Raw genomic sequence first — 21,845 nt, 5'->3', positions numbered from 1 at the left:
CATTCTTCCATTCTGATCTCAAAGTCAACTGTCGTATTTCCCTCAGGTAGAATTTTAGTACAATGCTGAACAAGAGTTATCAATGACCATATGTCAATCTATTAAATATTAGTGTACAGTAGAGCAGCTATATTCACGGAATTCCAGTTTATTACCTATATATAGCACAGTCATCAAATTATACTGTGCTCCTATATAAAAATGCAAAACTGCCAAATGTGCTGTCCTCTCATGTATATAAAAAACATCATGAGAAAAAAAGTTAATTGTCAACACAGTTTACATGAACATCTGCCATTCATAAAAATGCAACACACATTTTACTGTACTATGCAGAGCAGAGGAAGGAAGCAAGGTTATCTAATTAGCTGACAATTTAAGGACAAAATTCAGAAAATCATTAAAAAGATCAGCATGTTGTATATGCTTAACTAGATCAGAATCTGTTGAGTGTGCAGTCAAATCTGATCCACAAAGTTTGAGCTAAAATTTGGTGCTTCTAATGGAATGTTTTTTAAGAATTAAAAGACATACAGATGAATTCAAGCCTAACAGTGTGGCTCCAGATCAAAGTGGCACCTTAAAAACATTTTTTAAATCACTATAAACAATATTTAATTATTTTTGTAGTAAATTATTGAAATCTGGTGTGTATATTATACTTTCAGTACATGAAAAAAAAGTTTAAGCAAAGTATTTCTGATGACTAAGCCAGTTTTCTAACCTAATAAAGTCTTGCCCAGTACACAGAAGCAGGTCCCTACCTCCCCTCCCCTCCCCAATTCCCATGAAGTCATTTAAGTTACTGTTAAATAACATCAATATAACTATGTGAGACATGGACTGTTGTGTATATACACATACGTTTTTCATGGAAATATGACTAGGCAGAAAAGTGAAAACAAAAGGTTTTTACATGGATAAAATGGAATTGCTCTGTTGAAAGCATCCATTTAGAATCTCCAAATGAAGCAAGGATCTAAAGCCATAGAGAATAAAGACTGCTGTGCATAAATTACCTATGGGAATTTCCTTCTCACTAGTTTGAGATCTAAGAACAGGTCTCCATTGCCTGCCACCTTACCCTTAAGAGTCTTGCTGAAGTATCAGGTTTACCTTCGTACTGGTAGTTTGCCAGATCAAGTCCAATCATGCCATAGAAAGGGCTTCTTCCTTCACCTTAGCCAAGTGGATGGCACCCATTGAGGTTCAGTATCAAGTTTGTTAATTAACCTAAGCAATTCCTGATAGGCTTTATCAAGATCTGAATTCACAATTGCCGTGTCAAAGTAGTGACCATTGTTCTGCTCCATCTCTCTAGTTTTCTCAATGATTTCTCTCAGTTCTTCTGGCTGTAAAGAGTAGATAAAAATTTTGAGGTTAACTCCATTCCTTACCAAAATATACGTATCAGCGCCAAAGAACAAGAAATAACCTTACGTGCTTTCCTTTTCTCAAACTATTCAGCCTCAGGAGCTCCTTCCAAACCCTATCATGGCCACAGCGATCCTTTGCTTCGGCATCTTCAGGACTCATACTGTCAATCACTTGAGACTCAATATAATCTGCTTATACTGCAATTTAGGTTTTTAGGTTTCCATATAGTTCTGTTTTATCTTACCCACAAGACTAAATGCTTCAAGGGCACAGACTGAGTTCCCCACAGACATTCTTTTAAAAACATCTTAGGGCATTGCAACCTCTTACTAAAAAGAGTATCTTATGTAAAACAGAACCTTTCTGGTTGGAGCAAGGGTGGCAGGACGCAAACCGTCATCTAAAGCAAAGGATCAACAGAATGGGTGTGTTTTTATGAAAACATTGCTTGTCAACCCAAGATTCAATAATTAAATACAGCTGACTCTTGGACAACATGGCTTTGAACTACATAGGTTCACTTATATACAGATTTTTTCAATAACTATTTTCAATCTGCGGTTGGGAGTCCATGGATACAGAGGGTGACTGTATGCATTGATCTATACCTCTTCCTCCCTCCCTTCCTCCCTCTCTTCCCGCCTCTCTACCCTCCTATCTATACTGTACTAGGATACAATGGACACCTCAGTAGCTTTTGAGGCTAATACATTTCTATCACTATAATTACTATAGTAAACCTGGTTCCCCTCACTTCTGCAACATTATGCAGTTAGTGACAGTTTTCACAACTACACCATTTTATATAGGGAACTTAAGAATCTGAATTTTGGTATCTATAAGGGATCCTGAAACCAATCCCCCACTGATACCAAGGGTAGTTAAGTTTTGGGAGAGTCAAAACTTATATGGGATTTTTGACTGCACAGGGGTCAGTGCCTCAAACCCCGTTGTTAAGAGTCAACTGTATACAGACTTCCGGCCAAGATGGAGGCCTAGACTGACATGCTCTGTCTCCCTCCACAACTAAGAAGGACTACAACTACCACAAAACCAGAAATAACCAGAAGTTCCAGAAAATAAAGCTACATGGAAGTCCAACATATGAAATTATAAGCAAGTGGTGCTCATCTGGATGGGTAGGAGGGGCGAAGCCGGGGCAGAGAGGTCAAGTGGTGCTGGTGGCGGCAGCTGCAGCAACGGGCGTGGGACTGTGGTAAGCTCAGACACCCGTATTTAAGGGGAGGCAAGAAGTGCCTGGGAGCACCCCTAGGTGCAGACCAAACCCGTCAGCTAGCAATTCCAATGCCGGGGAAGGCAGACCCCCATTGCCTTGGACTGTGAGGCCCGAAGGGGGTGAGGATGGAGGAGGAGGCTCCCAGTCTCTCAGCGGAGTGAATGTCAGGCATCCATCTTGGACTCCCACCTCATACAAAGCACTGCAATGTGGTGAGAAGGGTCGCTTGGTAGTGACGAGTGCACAGGGCTCTGCCCCCGAAAGCACAGGAGGTGTGACAGCCCCGCCAAGAAGGAAAGGTAAATAAAAACTGTCAGGATGGCAGGGATCATGATAGAGATCCCAATCACGCAGCTGACCAGAGAGCAAATACATGATTTATCGGACCAGCAGATAATCTTTCTGAGGCTCAGTTCAGAGATACAGTTGTAAGACAGCTTACAGAACTAACAGCGGATCTTAAGATGGGGAAGGAATGAAGGCTAGTCCTACTGAAATGAACGAAAACACATACAAAACAAATGGTGAGGGAGGGAAAGAAAACCAGGGATCAAATTAACAAATCGGAATGTAGGGAAGGAACAAATAGTCAACCAGTGCAGAAAGAGGAAACAAAAAGTGAGGAAAATGAGGAGAGGCTCAGAAACCTCTGGGACAGCTATAAGTGAGCCAACATCCGAATTATAGGATTGCCAGAGGTGAAGAAGAACTAGAAATTGAAAAATTATATGAAAAAATAACAAAGCAGAACTTCCCTAACTCAGGGAAGAAAATAGACTTGCAGATCCAGGAAGCAAAGAGAGTTTCAAATAAACTGGCCTCAGGAAGAACCACACCAAGACACATTATAATCAAAACGTCAAAAATTAAGGATAAAGAGAGAATCTTAAAAGCAGCAAGAGAAAAGAAGAGAATTATGTACAAAGGGGTTCCAATTAGACTATCAGCTGATTTGCAAAGGAGACTGCAGGCAAGAAGGGACTGGCAAGAAATATTCAAAGGAATGAAAAGCAAAAACCTACAACCACGATTACTCTATCCAACGAAGCTGTCATTCAGAATAGAAGGGCAGAGAAAGTGCTTCCAGGACAAAGTAAAACTGAAGTTCATCAGATCCAAACCACTGTTATATGAGATGTTAAAGGGACTTGTTCAGAAGAAGGAGGATCAAAACTATGAACATTAAAATGAAAACTGTATCACAACAACCAACAACAGAAGCTAGGGAACTGAAACAAAGGCAGACTAAGTAGGCAACGAGAGTGGAAAAAGAATTATAGGTATGGGGAACATACTGGGGGGAGGTCAGCAGGGAGGGGGAAGAGGGCAAAGGAAGGGAGATGGTGCAGGAATTAAGAAGCATAATAGGAGGGAGTGGAGTAGATAAGATGTTGAAAAGAACTATATGCACAACCATTGGGCATGGACTAAGGGCGGGGGCAACTGGAGGGAGGAGGGTCACTGGGTGGAGGGGAGCAGAGGGAAAAGAAATTGGGACAACTGTAACAGCATAATTAATAAAACAAAAAAAACTGTATACATATGTTTGGGACACAGTTTAATATGTTAAATTGCTGCTGTTTTCAATACACAAAGAAGGTCTTCAAGATGCAAAAAGTACCCTAAGAAGAGTGTGGGAAGTGATAAGAACAGGCCACTTTCAACTACTGGTTAAGGGCAATAGCTCTTTCACACAGACAAGCACAGGTGGCAAGGCTATGTGCTTCTGATTTGATTATCAGCCTCAACTGTTCCAGGTGAAACTGCCTCCAAATCATCCCTGTCAATAAAGATAACTAATTAAACTTAAGTCCAAATGTCTCAGGTATAAAAGCCACACATCAATACTATATTGAACCCACAATACAAGACAATTTATATCCTTCAACTGGCTGAACTTCTGTAACAGTAGGAAAACATACTAAAAATATGAGAGCTCTGGCTAGTCCTGAGGCAGTTTCTTGTGTAGCTCTCTAATTTTCATTCTGGAATGCTGTACATCTGGCTATGGTACACAGAATCCTTTGTTCCCTCTGTTCCCTACCAAGGAGTCCCCTAACAGGGACTCTGCTACCTTATTGTAACGGAACACACTGACATCCTTACTAAAACCTAATGTCTACTCAAAGCTCAAGATTATTGAAAGAACAGTCCAGAACTCAAAATAGAATTTAATCTTTGTGGTGCTAGAGTTGAAATGTAAATGTTAAGTTCCACATCTTACATAGGTTCACATGAATATACGATCCATCCATCTAGTTTTTCTTTATCAAATTTAAGGCATTATTTCACTTTTTGCCAACATGGCTCCTATCATTTATTTTGTTTTCATTTCCTAGTTTTCAAATTATAATTAATGACTAAAATGAAATGTGTTTTTGCTAAAAAAATTTTGGACTAACAAAGTTAAAGTTAGTCTACAGGGAAAAGTGACTATATAAGTTCATACTATCAGTTTACCATTCTCAAATCCCTTTAACACAATAGATTCTGAAATTCAGAGTATAATCAATTGATTGTTTACATTTTGTACCCAGAGAAACACCATCACCTTCCCACCTAGAACAGTTTCACTGACTTAAAACTGAGGATTTGTTTTTATTCAACACTTCTATTTTGGGAGTGATAAAAGCACTACTGGACATACCAAAGGATCTAAAACATAAATGAAATTAAAAATAAGATACATCACCCTCTAATCAACAACTGCAGAATATATATTCTTAGTGGTACGCATGGAACATACACCAAGGTAGAACATATGTTGGGCCGTAAAATAAGGTTTAACAAATGTGAAAGACCTCTCACATCGTATGTTCTTTGACTGCAACGGAATTATAAATCAGTAAGATATTTTTAAAATTTTCCAAATCTGTAAAAATTACATACTTCTAAATAACCAATGGGTTAAAGAAGAAAGTGACACAGGATTTGGAAAGTATTCTAACAGGATAATAATGAAAACTATAACCCCAAAATCTATAGGATGTAACTAAAGAATCCCTTAGTGAGAAATTTGTAACTTCATATTAGAAAAGAAGATAGATTTAAATCTCATCTAACTTTTCTTCAGACAGTAGAGCAAGTACAAGTTAATGCCAAAGTAATTACAAAGAATAAAAATAGAGGACTTCCAGCCAAGACGGAGGCCTAGACAGACACACTGGGTCCCCCTCCACAACTAAGAAGGAATACAACTAACTCAAAACTAGAGACAACCATAAGTTCCAGAAAATTAAGCTGCATGGAAGTCCAACAAACAAAGATATAAAGAAGAATACTCATCAGGTAGAAGGGGCAGAGCCTGGGTGGAGAGGACACAGTGTGGTGGCGGTAGCAGCGTAGGTGGCGGTGGCAGTAGGCCAGTGGAAAGCGCAGTCACATGTTTTAAAAAGTGGGGAGGGACACCTGGGAAGCGTTCCCAGCTCCTGACCAGACTGTGCAGCTCATAGTCCCAGCACCAGAGAAAATCAAGCCTCACTGCTTCTGACTGTGCAAACCAGTGGGGGTTGGGATGGAGGAAGAAACTGCCGGTCTCTCAGCAGAGTCCACTTGTTTAAAGGGTCCCCGTGGTCCTAGAACATCTGCAGACCCACCCACTCTGGGAATGATGGCCAGGGCAACAGCTAGAGAGGAGCCAGTCCCATCCCATATGAAAGTGGGAGAAGTGCCTGGAAAAGGGGCAAATGTTGAGCAAGAGGCATTGTTCCCTTTCTGACCCCTGCCCACATACAGCGCCACAATGTGGTGAAATGGGTCGCCCTGTACTGACGAATCCCTAAGGCTCCGCCCCTTACAACGTAACAGGAGCAACAGCTCTACCTAAGACACAGAGGCAAACAAACACAGGAGCCTATCAAGATGAGGAGACAGAGAAGTATGGCCCAAGGGGGAGAACGGATCAAAGTTCCAGTGGGAGAACTAAGCGATGAGGCGAGAGCCAACCTAACAAATGAAGAATTCAAAACACTAATGATAAAGATGCTCACAGGCTTGACAGATATGCTTGAGTATGGCAATTGCATAAGGGAAGAAGTGAAGGCTGTGCTAAGTGAAATGAAGGCAAATCCACACAAAACCAATGGTGAAGGGAAGGAAACCAGGGTTCAAGTCAATGATTTGGAACATAAGGAAGAAAAAAACATTCGACCAGTACAGAATGAGGAAGCAAGAATTGAAAAAATTGAGGAGAGGCTTAGGAACCTCTGGGATAACTTTAAATGTGTCAACATCAGAATCATAGGGGTGCCAGAAGGAGGAGAGGAAGAGCAAGAAATTGAAAGCTATGTGAAAAAATAATGAAGGAAAACTTTCCAAACTTGGTGAAAAAATAGACATACAAGTCCAGGAAGCACAGAGTCCCAAACAAGCTAGACCCAAAGAGGACCACACCAAGACACATCATAATTAAAATGACAAAGGTGAAAGATAAAGAATCTTAAAAGCAGCAAGAGAAAAGCAGTTACCTACAAAGGGGTGCCTATAAAACTATCAGCTGATTTCTCAAAAGAAACTTTGCAGGCAAGAAGGGACTGGTAAGAAGTATTCAAAGTAATGAAAAGCTAAGACCTACAATCAAGATTACTCTATCCAGAAAAGCTATAATTTAGAATGGAAGGGCAGATGAAGTGATTCCCAGACAAGGTAAAGCTAAAAGAGTTCATTATCACCAAGCCATTATTATATGAAATGTTAAAGGGACTTATTTAAAAAAAAAAAAGAAAATCAAAACTATGAACACTAAAATGACAACAAACTCACAACTATCAACAACTGAATCTAAAAATTAAAAACAAAATCCAACTAAGCAAACCAGCATAGGAACACAATCATAGGTATAGGGATCAGCTGGGAGGGGAAAGGGGGAGGAATGGGGAAATGGTGCAGGGATTAAGAAGCATAACTGGTTGGTACAAAACAGACAGGGGGAAGTTAAGAATAATACAGGAAAGGGTGAAGCCAAGGAACTTACATGCATGACCCACAGACATGAACTAAGAGGGATGGGACTGCTGGGGGAAGTGGGATACTGGGCAGAGGGGAGCAAAGGGGGAAAATTGGACTACTGTAACAACATAGTCAATAAAATATACTTAAAAAAAGAATAAAAATAAGACAAATCAATTAAAAGACAAAAAATAGAATAGTAACAAAGACAAAAGTCCTCTGACTTAGGTCTTTTTCTAGAGGGTTTTTTAAATTTCCATTTAAATTAAAAAAATTTTTAAATTTCTACAGTAAAGCCTGCTGAGATTTTTAAAAATGGCAACAGCTCTCTTGATCTATAATTCATTTACCATTCATCCGTTTAAAATGTACAGTTCCATACGTTTTAGTATAGTCACAGAGTTGTCACAATTCAATTTTAGAGCATTTTCATCACCCCACCGAATACGCCCAACTGTACCTTAGCAGCCACTCCCCATTTCTTACTTGCCCCAAGCCCGAGGCAACCACTAATCTATTTAGTTCTCTACAGACTTGCCTATCCTGGACAGACCATAAAATGGAATTGTAAAATATATGGTCTATGCTGTACTTGTGTATTAGTATTTCATTTGCTTTTAAGATTGTTTTCTAAGACTTACAAGAAAGCTACAGTAATCAAGATAGTGTAATATTAGCATAAATACAGAACAGGGTCCAGAAATAACTCATAATCCACCCTGCATCCCCTCTCCACCAACATATTTGATCAGGGCATTTTTTACAAAAGTGACAATGTAATTCAATGGGAGAAAGGGCAGTCATTTTCAAGAAATGATTCTATAGCAATGGGATATCCACATGTAATTTAAAAAACAAAACAAAATCATTAACCATAAAAATGAAAAAGTTAAAGATTAAACATTCTGATCTTCAAAGAAAATCATTAAAGACTTTGAGAAAATATTTATATCCAGATATAAAGAAGAAAAAAGAACCTTAAAAAATAAGATTTGAGACATTTCACAAAAAAACATGCTTAAAGGACTATGTGAAAATATGCTGTCACCAGGAAAATGCGTAATGATAATACTTCAAACCTATTAGAACTAAAGAAACTGTTCCAAACCAACAGGAGCAAAAGTTGATAAAAATGTGAAGCAAATGAAACCAAAGTGGGAGCATTAAATGGCAAACATTTTAAAAAGTTTGGCAGTTTTTATAGTTAAACATGTACTTAGCATTTGATCCAGCAATTCAAGAGGATGAAAACATATGTCCACCAAACTATGTTTAGGATAGTTTTGGTCACACTAGCTACAAATTGGAATCACACAAATGGTTTTTAACTGGTGAATACAGCAATTGTGATATATTTAGATCATGGTATATGAGGTCTGTCCAGAAAAAGTCCAGCCATTGTTAATATAGAGAATGGTTTGGGTAACATCAATGTAACCTGGCAGTCAAGGAGAGTGGACTGGAATGCACATGTGTGAACAATGACGACTTCACTGTACTAGTCAGTGGGGACGGTAGATGCCAATGAATGAGCATGTGTGCTGTGTGGCTGTTGCACTCAAAATGACTGAGTGAGTAGAGCTATGAAACTGCATCAAATTTTGCGTTAAGTTTGAACATTCCTCCACAGAACCTCTTTGGATGATTCAGAAGGCTGCAGCTAAGGACAACTAGTGATTGGCAGCTTCATCATGACAATGTGTCTGCTCATGCTTCATGTCTAGTGCAGAGTCTTTTTGTAAAACATCAAATCACCCAGGTAACTCAACATCCTACAGCTCAGAACTGGCACCCTGTGATTTCTGGCTTTTTCCAAAACTAAAATCACCTTTGAAAGGAAAGAGATTTCAGACCATTGATGAGATTCAAGAAAATACTACGGGGCAGTTGATGGCAATTGGGAGAACTGTGTGAGGTCCCAAGGTACCTGCTTTGAAGGTGACTGAGGTGTCATTGTCCTATGTACAGTATTTCTTGTATCTTCTTCAATAGATGCCTCTATTTTTCATAGCACATGGCTGGATACTTTCTGGACAGGTCTCATATACAGAATTTAGCAATAGGAAGCTATAAACTACTGCTAGATGCAACACAGATGAATCTGTAAACATGCTAGTCAAGAGCCAGATGTAAACTTAAACATACGGTGTGGTCTCATTTACATTAACATCACAATAGACACATCTGTAGTGGCATAAAGCAGATCGGTGGTTGCCTAAGGAAGAACAGAGGGATATTAACTTTCAAGGGGCATGAGAGAATTTTTTTGAGTAATGAAAATGCTCTAATCTTGATTGGCATGTTACACAAGTATGCATTGTGCCGAAACTCACTAATATGTAACTAAACGTATGCATTTTATTTATGTAAAGTAACCTCAATAAAGTGAACAATCATGGTATTTCTTGTTTATCAAAGTGGTTACTGGACACTACGTTTCACAGAGTATTAATCTTGTTTTCCTTATTATATACTGTGATCCTCCTGAAGAACAGCAAGCAACCATGTCTCATATTTCTTTTATACCACCTCAAGGGCTAAGGACAACAGAAATCCTGACTTCATTTATTTATGGACTTACAATTGAATTGCAAAAAATAAAAAAGGGGTGAAACATTACTTTAACCAGCTAGCCATGTAGGATGGGAAAGCCCCTGATGTCTACAGCCTAAGACATTGAAAAATACTACCTCCCCATATATACAGTTTGAATAAGAAATGAAAGTAGACCTAGAGTGAAAAAAGATATCTTGAGGTAGAAGAAGGAGGGTTAGTGGCTGTGGTAAAGTCAAGAATCAAAGGTAAGGTGTGTTATACTTTGACTTTTTTTTTTTTAATTTTATTTTTTGGTTATTCAATTACAGTTGTCCCATTTTTCCCCCATTGCTCCCCTCTTCCAGCCCATCCCTTCTCCCACAATTATCTCCCTCCCCGTTGTCCATGTCCATGAGTCATTCATACACGTTCCTTGACTAGACCCTTCCCTTACTTATCCCCCTTCTCTCCCTCCCCCCTCCTCCCTATTGACTACTATTTACTTTGACTTTTAAGGAGACTTAGAGGTATAACAAAAGAAATGAGATCTGAGTGATTCCTCTTAAATAGAAATATTTATAATATCAGTAAACCCAAGGAAGAGTATTTATTACTTTGACATAGCAGTTCACATGAGCTTTCATTTACACTTAAAAAGTCAATGCTTTCTGATTATCAATATATTCTCATTGAATTATTAATAATGGTTAGTATAATATGGGCTACCTCAATCATGTCCAGCATCTAAAATATTTGTAAAAGTTTTCCACTTCAGATCACGTGAGAAGACCAAAGGGAGGAGATAAGCAGAACACAAAATTTCAGTGAGAAAGAAAAGAGAAAAACAAGAGTTCAATGCTGGCTCCATGCATATGCAGAGTATCTCTACAGAGAATAGTGGGCAATTCCTAAGAATATGAAGAGTCGTGTGTGTGTGTGTGTGTGTGTGTACATAATCTGCTGAAAATAACATACACGTATGGAAAGAAGATTAAGGACATGTTAAGGAATGCCAAAGCTACCATACATTTTGGGGCCCAATAGGGAACGTGTGGGGAACAACAAGAGAAGCTGCATTCTTCAGAGAACTGCCACAGTCCAACCAGAGGCAAGTGGCAACCATGGCAATTTTGGGCAAAGTGATATGGCAGAAAGAATAATCAGTTTGAAAGCTCAAGCTGATGTAGCTTTTAAGCACTGTGACATATTGGGCCATAACTGTTTCATGTTTATTTTCAATGGAAAGTAAAACAGTATCACAACTCTACCTTTGGATTCTTGCCCTCTTTGGCCAATAATGCCCGAAGTCTTTCTTGTGAAGGGGGTGCAATAAAAATAATGTATGGTTTCAAGTCTGAATTCCGGAGAGTCTTCAATGACTGAAAAGAAAAGACATTTTGGAACACAATAATGCCATTAAAAAAAAATTACCTATGAGTGTTTCCAAACATCTTTGTAACAAAAAATACACAGTATTTTAAGATCCTATCATCACTTTAAAAATACATTGTGTACTTATAAAATCACACACAAACACACAATACTGGCTCTCTTTTTATGTAATGAAATAAAAATGAATGACAATGAAATATTATAACTATGTGATACTAAAATACCCTGCTCATAACATCACATGCAGATATAATAAAAATATTAAAAATCCATTTTAGAGGACTTAGAAATGAGCAGTCACCTTACAATGTGCCAGGGTCTAAATGCAAGCATAATCATAGAGAAAAACTTCACATACACATACACAAAAAAACTTCCGGAAAAGCACATCCAAGAAAAAGCAGACTCAGTTTGAATTAGGAGGTTGTGGTTTTCACCTTGCCTTTGCCACTGCAGGACAGTGTCTGTAAACTGAAGCACTCTCTCGAAATGGGAATTACAGAAATATGCTCTCTATTTTTAAATTTAGAAACATTATTAAAATATGCTTAACTTCTCTATGTTCTTCGGTACAACAGCTAGCCCAGATAACAAGAATTCTGAAGGAATTCAGTAAATACATTTATAGTTTTCTTAAGTGTTTACAATTGAAATACTAGAGACTAAACTCTTTGTCCACTAAAAAACAAAGAACCTAATTACTGTTTCAAGAGAGCCATTTTAGAGTCAATTTCCTTTCTTGTACATCTATTTAATGACCACTGTTTAGGTTTCCTCAGTTGACATAGGCAGTAGATTCCACCACATTAAGGAATGTTTTATGCTAAAGCTGTCTGGTCTAGAAAAACTTTTCCACAACAAACAATCTTAAAAATCTCAGATTTCTAAAAGTATTTTATTTTTTAATTAAAATCAAAGCAACTATTAATTATTTTTGTTTTTGCTTAGTCTGCCAAATAACAGAAACCAATGGAAATTTCATTATTTAATACAACTAAGCATTCATTATGATACTTGCTAATACTTGAACTATGGTATTTAAAACCATAAATATGATTTCTATTCTGATTTTTCTCAGGTCAGAATAGGAAAATTCTTTTATAACCTCTAAAATCCTTAAAGTACTATAGTAACCGTATTTTACGTTTTAGAAAATATGTTCGTGAATATATGTAGGCATGTATATAGACTTTAGTCTCTGAGGAAACTGAGATTTAGCAATCTGTCTGGTTTCACATAGGGAAGCAATGGGAAAAAGCTGTATAAGAACTTAATTAGGTCCTGTCCTGTGGTTCATGGACCAAAATACAGTTGACCTAAATTACTTTGTACAAAATGCTCTCAAGTTCAATACCCTAAGTCAAAGTAGCTTTACCTGTGTACGCAGACTTAAAAGACATATTTTCCCAGAGTTGATCACTTGCCGTACAGAATCTATGCTGGTTCCATATAAATTTTTCTCAAATTCGCCATGCTCAATGAACTTCCCAGCTGCTATGTCTGCCTCGAATGCTTGCCGAGAAACGAAGTGGTAATCCCTACCCGCTACTTCGTGGTCTCGCCTACTGCGAGTTGTGTCTGAGCAAACAAAAATCAGATAAAAATAATTGGCATGGATCAGGGTAAGAGTGGGGCATAATCCTGTTCATCAGGAAAAAACTTTATTTTATAATACAGAAAACAAAATAATTAATTGAGAAAATGTTAAGAGCCCATGTGTTTTAAGACTGGATTAATTTCTAGATTGAGAAATGAATAAAAATATGTTTTTAGTATCTTATTAATAGTTAATTTTTAACTCTGCTTACCTTTTAAATTACTTCTTGCATTTAAAACACTATTACTCAGCTTTTCCTGAACTTCTATTTCCATAAGATTTGGAACTATATAAGGTACCATATAATTTTTAAACAGAACTTCTGTGTTCAGAGATTATGTCTAAATTTCTATCTTCTGCATCAGTTTAAAAAAAAAACAGAAGTTGATTTCATATTGAATAGGGAATGATAAAAGCATAAAATAAAATTTATTTAGAAAGTAATTAGTACAATGTTCTTAGGAAAAATTAAAATTTCCCAAGAAGATTTGGTTAAAATAAGATTCCTTTTTCCTGGACAACACTGTTTTGATGAAATAGATGAAAAATTTCCCTACAGTTAGATTCTAAGGTGGTGCACTGAAAAGCACAGGAAAATGGGAAATCATCCAAACTTACGGGGAACTGCAGTTGCAAAGCGGTCTTTTTCTTTGTTCATGAGCCTCTGACGCAATTCATTCTGGCCACAGTTCTGTGGACCAATCAAAATGATGGGTCTTTTCCTATTTGCTGGTTGATGATAAAGTGACATTTCTTCATAAGTTAAGATTTCTTCATTGTCATAGTCTTAAGGAAAAGAAAAAGTTAAGCCCTTCAGACAGAATTATTGCTATGTAATAACATACACTCACAGATCTTCCAAAAAATGGGAAAGAGCACAATTTCTTATTAAAAATGCTTAATGTTTTGAACTGAGATAGTATTATACCATGAGTATTTTCCCAGACATTATATTCTTTCCAGGATACTATGAAAATAAATCAGACCATATACTAATCGTTCTAGAAATGTTTATTGCTTTTCATGTTTCATACTGTGTTTGAATGTTTAATACCATATAACTATACCGATTCTTATGTAAAATAGCTAGTTTGCAGCCAATAATTTGACAGAGGGTTGGGCACCAGGGGATAAACTAATGAGAACAGTACCTATCATTCTTGTAAAATGGGGATATTAACACTTTACTTAGAGGGTTGGTTTAAGGATTAGACATAAGGTATACACTGAGCATAATACCCAGCACAAGCAGTCACAAGAAGTGTATATGACTAGTGGTATCAGAGAAAGCTGAAATGCTTTTCTGTGGTTATAGAACTTGAAAACAGGTCGTATCTGTTTCATTTAAACTTCCTGCATTTACATTTACTTTATTCTGGAATACCTGAGGTCATGATTCAAAAAGAGGTATAAATTATGATAGGTGGGGTAACATTCCTAAAGCCTGTAATTCAGATGAAATCAGAGCTGTTAAGTGATTAGAACAAAGGCAGACAGTAGCAGCCTGCCATCTTCTCACTCATATTAATTCACCTGACTGGGAAAGAGTGCCAGATGTGCGGTCAGACTCTCTCAGCTGGAAGTTCCATGGGGGCAGGGGACCATCTCTGTCTTGTGAGTGCTTAGCACAGAACACAGAGCAGGAACTCAAACTGTATTTGTTTAAATTTCAGCTCAACTATATCTTCACTGTAAGAACTTAAGCAGGTAACTTTAATACCTGAATTTGAATTTATTAATCTGGAACCTCAAGGAATTTATTGTGAGAACTATATGGATGAAGGTATCTAAAGCATATAGTTAGCCCCCTAGAATACCGGTTATTAATAAAAATATTAATTATGATGACACCATTATGAACAGAAATGTAACTCCTTGCCTTTCTAAAATGTTTTTTACTCTGAAAAATTTGAGTTGCTTCTTCTAACATATATCATTAGACTGTGGCAGCACTGTGATTTCTAGACTTAGTTTATAACCTGTAGACTTCAGATTTGCAAGTTTTCTACAGTATAATAGTTATTAGAGCTGAATAGATTAATTTTAATATCTTTCAAAAGATGAAAAAATATTCATCACTTACCCAAGTATAGAGAAAAGGATTAAAAATTCAATAAATCTTCTTAGTTACATAATATATCAATTACTATAAAGGATGCTTATTTTTAAAACAAGTTTTTAAAATTAAAATAGATGGAATCTCAGATTTAGTTTTATATGAAGTTTTTCAATAATTTATAACATCCTATTTTCATTAGTTTAATTTATGCTGCCTAAAAAATATTTCAAGGTATTGTGAGACTAAGCCTTATAAATTGTTTAAGAAGTTAAGGATTGCCTTGGCTTTATTATTTGGCTTGTTTCTAACATGAACCAAAGCAGAGGTAATGAACACTAATGCCCATAAGGGCCAATCAAGAAGGTAATGAAAGCAGTAAATCAGGTTTGGTTTATAAAAAATTGGATGTTGTAGAAACTGTTGAACTAAGACAGTAGGTACCCATTATAAAGCCAACAGGCATTACTCAGGCCCTACAGAGTGTTTTCACTTGAGAATATGAGCCACGTGTTATTTAAAGCTTTTGATTTTAAGAGAAACTACTGTACAACTTTAAAATAAAATAAACAAGGTTTCCAGTCAAGATGGAAGAGTAAGTGGACACACTTTGCCTCCTTGCTCAACCAAGAGAGGGATCACAACTAACTTCAATACAAAAAAATAAAAAATAAAAAATAAAAAACATCTAGAGCTGCCAGAAAATTGAACTCTATGGAAAGTCAACAATCAAGGATTTAAAGATGCCATTTTCAGACTTCTGGCCAAGATGGAGGCCCAGACAGACATGCTGCATCTCCCTCCACAACTAAGAAGGAATACAACTACCTCAAAACTAGAGACAACCAGAAGTTCCAGAAAATCAAACTGCATGGAAGTCTAGCAAACAAAGATATAAAGAAGAAATACTCGTCCAGACAGGTAGGAGGGGTGGAGCCGGGGCGGAGAGGACGTGGTGTGGTGGCGGCAACAGCGGCAGGGTGGCAGAAAGTGCAGTTACACATTTTAAAAAGTTGGGAAGGACACCGGGGTAGCGTTCCCAGCTCCTCACCGGACCTCACAGCCCAGGGTCCCAGCACCGGGAAAAATCAAGCCTCATTGCTTCTGACTGTGCAGACCAGTGGGGCTTGGGGTGGAGGCAGAAACTGCCAGTCTCAGCAGAGTCCGCTTGTTTAAAGGGCCCCCATGGCTCCTTGAATGTCCCCAGTCCCATCCACTCTGGGAACGACGGCCAGGGCAACAGCTAGAGGTGTGCCAGTCCGGTGAAGAAGTGGGAGAGGTGACTGGAAAAGGGGTTAATGCTGGGCAGGCGGCATTGTTCCCTCTGGGACTCTTCCCCCACATACAGTGCCACAACGTGGTGAAACAGGTCGCCCTGTACTGATGAATCCCTAAGGCTCTGCCCCTTACAAACTATCAGGAGCAACAGCTCTACCTGGAACACGGAGGCAAACAAACACAGGAGCCTGTCAGAATGAGGAGGCAGAGAAGTATGGCCCAAAAGGGAAAATGGATCAAGGTTCCAATGGGAGAACTAAGTGACAAGGAGATAGCTAACAAACAGATGAGAAGATAGATAGTCAACCTAACAGATGAAGAATTCAAAACTGGTGTTAAAGATGCTCACAGGCTTGACAGATATGCTTGAGTATGACAAATGCATAAGAGAAGAAGTGAAGGCTGTGCTAAGTGAAACGAAGGAAAATCCACACAAAACCAATGGTGAAGGGAAGGAAACAGGGGTTCAAATCAATGATTTGAAACATAGGGAAAAAAAACCCAGTCAACCAGTGCAGAATGAGGAAGCAAGAATTGAAAAAAATGAGGAAAACTTCCCAAATTTTACAAAGGAGATGGACATACAGGTCCAGGAAGCACGGAGGGTCCCAGGTGAGCTGGACCCAGAGGGGACCGACCACACCAGGACGCATCATGATTGAGATGCCAAAGGTGAAAGATAAAGAGAGTCCTGGGTGCAGTAAGAGAGAGGCGAAGAGTTGCCTACAGGGGGGTGCCTATAGGACCATCAGCTGATTTCTCAGAGGACACTTTGCAGGCAGGAAGGGACGGGCAAGCAGTATTCAATGTGATGAAAGGCAACCTGCAACCTGGATTACTCTATCCAGCATGGCTATCGTTTGGAATGGAAGGGTGGATAAAGTGCTTCCTAGATAAGGCAAAGCTAAAGGAGTTCATTATCACCAAGTCCTTATTATATGAAATGTTAAAGGGACTTATTTAAGAAAAATAAGATTGAAAGTATGAACAGTAAAATGAAAACAAACTCACAACTATCAACAGCTGAATCTAAAAAACAAAAACAGAAACAAACTAGGCGAACAACTAGAACAGGAACAGAATCATAGGTATGGAGATCATTCGGAGGGTTATCAGCTGGGAGGCGGAAAGGGGAGGATGGGGAAAAGGTGCAGGGATTAAGAAGCATAATTGGTAGGTATGAAATATGGAATTGCTGGTGGGAAGGGGGGGTACCAGATGGAGGAGGAGAAGGGGGGAAATTGGGACTTGTAATAGCATAATCAATAAAATATATTTAAAAATGAAAAAATAAAATAAATAAAACAAACAACTCTCCTGTGTACCTGACTCTGCCAGCAAATAGGCTCTGTGGAATGGAATGCCTTGGTGACAGGAGTTATTACAGACAAAATATTCATTAGTTACTTAAAATACAGCTATATTGTTAGAATTTGTTAGAAGCGTGTATTAATTTCACAATTAAAGAGTTTAAGTAGGGAAGAATTAGAGGAATTTCAATTCAATTTTCCTCAAAATGAAAGGAAATATCAATATAACACTATACATGTTAATCATACTTTAATTTTTATACAAGTTTTTCTCAGAATTCAAAACACTGCATTACTCATAGGATTCCAAAAAGAAAATAATTTTTGCCAAATTACTTCCTTAAGCCCTTGTGTCCTATTAAGAGGCAAATCAGGAGTAGAAACAAAACTACCTGAAAATATAAATTTAGTTTCTTTCAAGTGTTAAATATAGCGGCCCTTTCAGATATAAATCCAGTTATATCAGATTAGAACTTACCATCATTTTTATTGGCATTATATAAAACCTTTTTCCTCTTCTTCTTATTCTTCTTTGCACACCACAGTTTTCCTGTTGAATAATCATAAACATAACTAAATATGGTATTTATTTCCTTGAATAAAGGTACATATTTCAAATTGAAGAACTCAAAATATCTTGTTTAATTGAATTTATTGGGGTGACACTGGTTTGCAAAACCATACAGGCTTCAAGCGTACAACTCACTAAAATATCATCTGCACGCTGTACCATGCGCCCATCGCCCCAAGCATGATCTATTTCTGTCCCCATCCCTCCTTCTTTGTCCATCTCTGCCTAGCCTCCACCCCACTTTTCCTCTGGCTATCACCACACTGTTGTCTGTGTCTATGTGTTATGTATATAAGTTTTTAAAAAATCCTCACTGGAGGACATACTTACTGATTTTAGAGAGAGGAGATGGAAGGGAGAGAGAGAAATATCAATGTGAGAGAGAAACATTGATCAGTGGCCTCTTCTATGTACACGCCCCTGTGGGGGACTGAACCTACAACCTAGGCATGTGCTCTGACCAGGAATCAAATCCATGATCTTTTGGTTTATAGGGTGATGCTCCAAGCACAAGCAAGTGAGTCACAACAGTCAGGGCTGTATAATAGTTTTTTGGCTTATCCCTTCCCCTTCTTTTATCTAGTCCTCCAAACCTCCTCGCCTCTGACAACTATCAGTCTGTTCCATGTACCTCTGCCTCTGTTTCTATTTTGTTTTTCAGTTTATTTTGTTCACCAGTTTTTAATTCAAATTTATAAACACTTATTACAGTGTTCATAGAAAAACTATTTTTCAGGGAAGTATTTATAATTTTCAATTAATCTCACATTACAGACCAATAATCTTTAATATTTAAATTTCATCCTTTCTTTACAGTTCTAAGATAACCAGTTTTGCCTCTCACATCACTCTTGCCATGAATACGTCTTTTGACAGTTTTGATATGTAAATTTAAACATGGTTCCAGATGAAGACCCAAGAAACCTCTCACTAATGTCAAATAGGAATTTCCAACCTGATTTTTCTGGCTCCTTATCTTCTTCTATGGTTTGCTTCATGGCTTCCCTTTGTTGCTGGAAGCTTTTCCCTTAATAGAAGAAAGGAAAAAGAGTAAAATGTTTAAGACAAAAGTTTACAACAACAAAAAAAGGAAAAAATATAAAAATAAAAACCAAGGAAAAACACCAGAAGTAACCATTCCTTTATTTTCCCTTCTAATTTCTCTGCCACCTATGAGTGTGCCAGCTATGATTTTAAGTCTCCAAATATTTAAAGTAGTAAGTTTTATCCTCACTCTCAACCAATCCTAAGACATGTATTACTAGAATATATCATGTATTAGAAAAGATAATAAGCTAGTGTTAGAAAATTTAATAGTTTAATTTTTATAAAGCTTTCATTGAGCATTTACTAAGTGGAAAGCACTATGCTGGTTCTTATAACATCTCTGATCATTTAGAATTATCTGAAATCAAGCAAATTCATTCTAGAAGTTAACTTTCCAAAATAATATGCACCAGACAACATATTCCCTTGCATTTATTATTCTCTACCCTTCTTTTACTTTGTATGTATATATGTATGTATACGTTTTAATTTTTTTAATTGCCTTTATTAATGATACAAGTAAAAGAAAAACATATTGTTTTTCCTCTCAGGATTAAGCTTCTAATATAGTATTCCCTGACTTATCGTGGGTATTACGTTCTAGACCCCCCTGTGAATAGGAACCTTACATTTATTCTACACTCTTAAACCTACGTAACTTTAACAACATACGTATATAGTACTGCAAAATCCCGCGATATAGTGAAAAATCCGCGATAATTAAATATAATATTTTTAAAAATCCCGCAATACAGTGAACCACGATATAGAGGGACTACTGTACAGGAAGCTTTCAAGGTTTCTCACCTTCATCTTCTTTTAAGACATCTACCTTAAAACCAAATGTATTTTTTCTAAAGACTAAAAATAGTTTTACTTAGAAAATTCTATATTAGAGTTCTACTTTTATATTTAATTTTTATATCTAATTCTTTCCATTGTAAGCCAGGGATTGATAAACACCAAAGGCAATTTCCATCTATGGCATAATAATCTATAAAATGTAGTGTATTTCATAAAAGCACAAGCAAAAACATTAATATTGAGTTTGACACACATAAGCAACAATAAAGGAAACCAGGTTATCTCTAGGAGCTGTACAGGTTGCATTCCTAGTGAAACAAGTCACTACAACTAGAGGGAAAATTTTAAGAGCATTAATATTTCAAAATGAGTATTTGTCTTTAACAGACTAAAAAAATAAGGAAGAAAATAATCTTAATCATTTACATACTAAAATGTTTAAAAACAGTGTTACAGTTCTACAGCACATTTTTACAGTATACACATATGTAATTTTTTGAAATAGAAGCAGACATTAATGGGATATAATGGACATTATGATCTCTTAAAAATCCTTCTAACAGAAAACCATTATCACACTCAAACTAAAGTGGGTCCATTTATTTGTCCTATAAAAAGACCTGTAAATGATATTACTAAAATCTCCTTGACTGATCTATACATGAGTACTTTCAGAAAGTAATGTAACCAACCTGTCAATAACCACCAGTTCTAAATATTTATGGGCTAAGGCTGGCATGGTAAGAAGATATCAAATTCATATTTGGCAGAAGCACTGAGTAGAGAACCCAATGGCTGCCCTACATGCCAGGATGCTAGAGGAATGTCCCGCCAACTGCTACTGAAAAGCACCAAGGGAGTAGCATCATCCTCAAAACTTGATCTAAGAAGCTCATTCCTCTTCTCTTGAAATATGACCACATATAGACAAAATCTGTTTCCAGCTTTTGGATTTAAAAGTAGATGACTTGTGGTTTTCTGTAACCTTATTATACACATAAAGAACAAATGTAAATATTACATCATAATTCATTCTAAAGCCCAACAAATTGATCGAAATTATATTCAAGATACTTATGCTACAGATACAACATAAAAATCCAACTACATGAAGAAGTAATTACATCATTTTTAAAGGCATGAAAAAGTGGGTTTCCTCTGTGAAGATTTATCTTGTAAATGTTTTTTTAAATATGTACTTTCTACTATATGTTGTCCTTACCTGGAACAAGCCCAGCTAGAGGCTGATTATCTTCATCCCCTTCCCTGTAGGCTTGCCACCAATTTGGATCTTCTTGACTGATCACATGAAGTATATCTCCTTTTTGAAAAGACAGGCCTAACTCTCTACATGGAACATAAGGGTCATCTGAAGGGTCATAGTCAAAATGAGCTTTCACATGGATCTAAAAGATAAAATAGGTAAAAATGAAAAATATAACAATGACGAAATGGCAACACAAAATATTGAACATAAATATAATTAAAAGTGTTATGCTTTTTTCATTAGTACAAAGAAAGTAAGAGTTGAAAGAAGGGACGTTTAGTTCAATAACAGTATTTTGGGGCAATATTTTCTCGGGCTCATCTGTTTTCTTCAATTAAGTTCATCTCTCTGCTGATTGCAAACATGTGTAGGAGTATGCAAAACACTGTACTGTCAGCCACTAACACGCTGAGGTGCTTGCTAAAGA

The 21,845-nt window shown here is 37.1% G+C and overlaps 1 protein-coding gene and 1 non-coding gene across 2 annotated transcripts in view; both read right to left on the bottom strand.

The window, feature by feature from the left end:
- Positions 1-808: 808 nt before the first annotated feature.
- Positions 809-21,845, bottom strand: part of PALS1 (protein associated with LIN7 1, MAGUK p55 family member) — a 73,135-nt gene continuing 52,098 nt past the window's right edge. Inside the window, exons 9-15 of the mRNA XM_090271016.1 lie at positions 21,374-21,557; positions 19,256-19,327; positions 18,208-18,279; positions 13,704-13,871; positions 12,864-13,066; positions 11,365-11,475; positions 809-1,352 (exon numbers count right to left, since the gene is read on the bottom strand). Coding sequence (XP_090127142.1) covers positions 1,176-1,352; positions 11,365-11,475; positions 12,864-13,066; positions 13,704-13,871; positions 18,208-18,279; positions 19,256-19,327; positions 21,374-21,557 — 987 coding nt within the window. The 3' untranslated portion in view covers positions 809-1,175. The remainder of the gene's footprint in view (positions 1,353-11,364; positions 11,476-12,863; positions 13,067-13,703; positions 13,872-18,207; positions 18,280-19,255; positions 19,328-21,373; positions 21,558-21,845) is intronic.
- On the bottom strand, positions 2,039-2,168 carry LOC150016938 (small nucleolar RNA SNORA66). The gene has a single exon (XR_016510283.1). It is a non-coding gene; the product is annotated as a small nucleolar RNA SNORA66 (small nucleolar RNA).

This window comes from Furipterus horrens, unplaced genomic scaffold (genome assembly GCF_987537825.1).
Source record: "Furipterus horrens unplaced genomic scaffold, mFurHor1.1.pri manual_scaffold_3, whole genome shotgun sequence".
In the NCBI taxonomy this organism is placed as follows: Eukaryota; Metazoa; Chordata; class Mammalia; order Chiroptera; family Furipteridae; genus Furipterus; species Furipterus horrens.
The sequence above is the reverse complement of the archived record's forward strand: the minus strand, read 5'-3'. Positions and strand labels throughout refer to the sequence as shown.